A 5000-nucleotide genomic window follows, 5' to 3' on the forward strand; every position below is an offset into this window, starting at 1 on the left:
GTCTCAGACTAGATCTGACCAATCCAAGTCTAAGACTCGTTCTGACCAATCAAAGTCTAAGACTAGATCTGACCAATCTAAGTCTAGGACTAGATTTGACCAATCAAAGTCTAAGACTATATCTGACCAATCTAAGTCTCAGACTAGATTTGACTGATCTAAGTCTCAGACTAGATCTGACCAATCCAAGTCTAAGACTAGATCTGACCAATCCAAGTCTAAGACTAGATCTGACCAATCTAAGTCTCAGACTAGATTTGACTGATCTAAATCTCAAACTAGATCTGACCAATCCAAGTCTAAGACTTGTTCTGACCAATCAAAGTCTAAGAGTATATCTGACCAATCTAAGTCTCAGACTAGATTTGACTGATCTAAGTCTCAGACTAGATCTGACCAATCCAAGTCTAAGACTAGATCTGACCAATCTAAGTCTAGGACTAGATTTGACCAATCTAAGTCTCAGACTAGATTCGACTGATCTAAGTTTCAGACTAGACTCTACCTCAAAGAACTGCTCACCCCCAAATCCTCCACACGACACCTCCACTCCGGACAGACTAACCTCCGAGGACAAAGCCACAAACTCCGCCGCTCCCAGTCTGTGGAGCGCTCTCCCTGACCACCTGAGGGCACCACAGACTGTGGATGCTTTTAAAAAAGGCTTAAAAACCCTTCTTTTTAAAAAAGTCTTTTTTTAGATGTATGCGTGCTAGTTCTAATTTTTATTATATTTTTATTTATTTTGGTAATACACTGTAGCACTTTGAGTTTGTTTGCTCAATGGAAAGTGCTTTTTACAAATAAAATCTATTATTATTATTATTATTAGATTTGATCGATCTAAGTCTAAGACTAGATCTGACCAATCTATGAACATGAACAGATGAGAGGAGAAACGTCTTCTAAGACAAATCAAACAGTCCAGTTGCGATCGATGGAACACCCTTGAGGTTTCTTTAGTACCAAACTTGTACTTCTGCCCCAAGGGGGGGGTCACACCATCAAACTTTGGCCCAGGGACAAACTGGGGCTGAGTACCTTTGAACCATCCCTGGGAATCAATATCATTACTAAAAAAAAATCTGTTTTTCGAATGAATTGCGATTCTTATTTGTAATGTTTCAGTTTTCTTTTAAGTAATATAGAACTATATCAGAATGGTTTATCTATTTTATGGAGGAATTTAGGTAATCATCGAACTGGCACCCAGTGTTAATAAAAAAGTATTGATTTTGAATCGGTTTGAATCGAGAATCAATTTGGGATCGAATCAATACCCCCAAGAATCGAATCCAATCGTGTTGTGTCCCAAAGATTCACAGCCCTAGTAAACATTACCCATTTTTCTGTGTGTGTTCATGAATGCTAATTTGATTGCCAATAAAATCCCAATGTCAGGAAGTAGTCCTTGAATGTCTCCTGTTGAGTCCTACAAAGTGTTTGTACTGTAAGTATTGTACTTATTACACACCAGCTGTTGGATTGTGACGTTGATCTTAATAGTCATTTTCAATGCCACGTTTGAAGGCGTTGAAATTGCCGTGTAAAATCGCTAATGCTAATCAGTAGCATTCATACGTCACCTGCAACAAAGGTAGGGAAATATGTTACGGTTTCATTTTATACGGATTGGTACTCGGTGGTACTGACCGAATTCGGTCGGTACCAAACTAGGTACGTATCCCTAACGGTCCTGACATCTCCACCCCAAAGATTGTCTCGTTCCAGAAGAAGAGCGGCCACTAACGAGTTGTTTTGCTAGCAAAACAGGACAATCGTTCGCTAGCTAACACCGAAACCTCAAATCTACAGGTTGACTTTTAATCGTCTCTGTCGCTTCGTCAATAGCGGAACATTTTAAAATGAGTTCGCCCGTAAAAGTGAAAGTGCATTTGAGCTTTGCCGTGAAACTTTTTGCGAATCGTGTAAATAAAACAATAATTGTCCTAATGTGGCCTCGATTGACAGTTTCCAACATCACTCTCTCTCTTTTCGTACCAAACAAACAAAAACATTCACAAGCTGGCACGTCATACCTGAGCTGGGAGATATATATATATATATATATATATATATATATATATATATATATATATATATATATATATATATATATATATATATATATATATATATATATATATACATATATATATACATATATACATACATATATATACATATACATATATACATACATATATATACATATACATATATACATACATATATATACACATACATACACACATATATAATTATATATACATATACACATACATATATATTTATATACATACTGTACATATATACATACACATATATTTATATATATATACTGTACATATATATATATTTATATATATATATATATACTGTACATATATAAATACACATATATTTATATATATATATACTGTACATATATACATACACATATATATATATATATATATATACATACATACATACATACATTAACACACACACACGTATATATATATATATATATATATATATATATACATATATATATATATATATATAAAATACAAGTAAAATAACAACAGTTATGTCATGTATGCAGTTTGTCTAAGAAAACAAACCATTTGATGCACTGTTTGTTTGTTTGTTTGTTTGTTTGGCCGACTGAAGCAACCCCGCAGCAACGTCCAAATTGTCCAAACACACAATTGATCCAGAAAACAAAAAGACGTTAAACAAATTGAACAACAAAAAACGCTGCCAACACTGCATGATTAAAAAGAAATGCGTGAGAGGAATGGAAGAAAATGGAAGTTAGCCGTGCTAGCAGGAAGTTAGCTACACCCGAGAGCTAAATGTCTTTAAAGAAATTAAGACAAAAATGTTGTGTAGTATTTTAGTATTTTACTTTTTCATTATTCCGAGCCTTTTTCTCGTGACTTTAAGGTTGTGCTAACTTTCTAGTAGCCTGGCTAACTTTCTAGTAGCCTGGCTAACTTCCTAGTAGCCTGGCTAACTTCCTAGTAGCCTGGCTAACTTTCTAGTAACCTGGCTAACTTCCTGACACTCTTACGTCAGCGCCCAATTTACTGAGCTGCCCGAAACTTGAATGTATGCGTCAAAAAGTCTGCAGCTTCCAGTCCCTATTTTCCAAAAATATTTAATATATCTTACGTATATTTTACAATTAGAAGAAATATTTAATGACATAAGTCATTATTCAATTTGAAGTTGCCGTCATCTTAGCTTTGACTGTGGGTGACATATTGGCGGTTACTAAATAAGCTTGCTTTCACGCTAACTTCCGGGTAGCCTAACTAACCTTTTGGTAGCCTAGCTAACTTCCTGGTAGAGCTGGCTAACTCTCTAGTAGCCTGGCTAACTTCCTGGTAGCTTAGCTAACCTTCTGGTAGCCTAGCTAACTTCCTGGTAGAGCTGGCTAACTTCCGGGTAGCATGGCTAATTTCCTGGTAGTCTAATTAGACTACTATGTAGACTACCTGGTAGTCTAACTAATTTCCTGGTAGTCTTGCTAACTTCCTGGTAGCCTAGCTAACCTCCTGGTAGCCTTGCTAACTTCTTGGTAGCATGGCTTATTTCCTGGTAGTCTAGTTAGACTACCAGGTAGACTACCTGGTAGTCTAACTAACCTCCTGGTAGCCTTGCTAACTTCTTGGTAACATGGCTAATTTCCTGGTAGCCTAACTAACCTTCTGGTAGTCTTGCTAACTTCCTGGTAGCCTAGCTAAACTTCTGATAGCCTAGCTAACCTTCTGGTAGCCTTGCTAACTTCATGGTAGCCTGGTTAACTTCCTGGTAGCCTTACTAACCTTCTGGTAGCCTTGTTAACTTCTTGGTAGCCTCGCTAACTTCTTGGTAGAGCTGGCTCACTTTCTAGTAACCTGGCTCACTCCCTGGTAGCCTAGCTAACCTTCTGGTAGCCTAGCTAACTTCTTGGTAGCCTGGCTAACTTCCTGGTAGCCTCGCTAACCTTCTGGTAGCCTGGCTGACTTCCTGGTAGTCTTGCTAACTTCTTGGTAACATGGCTAATTTCCTGGTAGGCTAACTAACCTTCTGGTAGTCTTGCTAACTTCCTGGTAGCCTAGCTAACCTTCTGATAGCCTAGCTAACATTCTGGTAGCCTTGCTAACTTCATGGTAGAGCTGGCTAACTTTCTAGTAACCTGGCTCACTCCCTGGTGGCCTACCTAACCTTCTGGTAGCCTAGCTAACCGTCTGGTAGCCTGGCTAATTTCCTGGTAACCTAGCTATCCTTCTGGTAGCCTAGCTAACCTCCTGGTAGCCTTGCTAACTTAATGGTAGCCTGGCTAACTTCCGGGTAGCCTAACTAACCTTCTGGTAACCTTCCTGGTAGAACTGGCTAACTTTATAGTAGCCTAGCTAAACATCTGGTCGCCTGGCTAACTTCCTGGTAGCCTTGCTAACCTTATGGTAGCTTAGCTAACTTCCTGGTAGCCTGGCTCACTCCCTAGTAGCCTAGCTAACCTTCTGGTAGCCTGGCTAACTTCCTGGTAGCCTAGCTAACTTTCTGGTAGCTAGGCTACCAGAAGGTTAGCGAGGCTAACTTCCTGGTAGCCTTGTTAACTTCCGGGTAGCCTAACTCGCTTTCGTTTTTGCTCCTTGACTTGCAGCATTTTTTAGTTTTTTTTTTTGCTTTTCAATCATTTTTGAGTTTGGAGCGCTCGGCCGCAGCTGCGTGTTGGTCCCTGTCAGCCACCGTAGTTTGTCGAGAAACGAACGTAAGACTAAAAGATTTGATATTCAAACTTTTCAAGTCATTTCAAGTCGTGCCAGTCCAGAGTTTGTACGGGCGGCAGAAAATCAAAGACGAGAAGTAAAAACACGGAGATAATAAAAAGTTGCCGACTCCTCAGATCGTGACCGGCTCGTCTCGGCGGGTCCGAGGTCACCGTCGGGCCGTCTGACGAAGACGGTTTGTTTTGTGAGCGCGCTCAGTTGGCGCCGATGTCCTCCCGCGTCTCGTGCTCGCTG

At 39.3% G+C, this 5000-nt stretch overlaps 1 protein-coding gene across 1 annotated transcript in view; it reads right to left on the reverse strand.

Annotated features, from left to right (window-relative positions):
- Nucleotides 1-2621: 2621 nt before the first annotated feature.
- The window catches only part of LOC133572093 (transcription factor SOX-6-like), a 267348-nt gene continuing 264969 nt past the window's right edge, over nt 2622-5000 (reverse strand). The window contains exon 17 of the mRNA XM_061924788.1: nt 2622-5000. This exon is cut by the window's right edge and continues 273 nt beyond it. Coding sequence (XP_061780772.1) covers nt 4961-5000 — 40 coding nt within the window. The 3' untranslated portion in view covers nt 2622-4960.

The sequence above is a fragment of the Nerophis lumbriciformis genome, linkage group LG29, assembly GCF_033978685.3.
Source record: "Nerophis lumbriciformis linkage group LG29, RoL_Nlum_v2.1, whole genome shotgun sequence".
NCBI lineage: Eukaryota > Metazoa > Chordata > Actinopteri > Syngnathiformes > Syngnathidae > Nerophis > Nerophis lumbriciformis.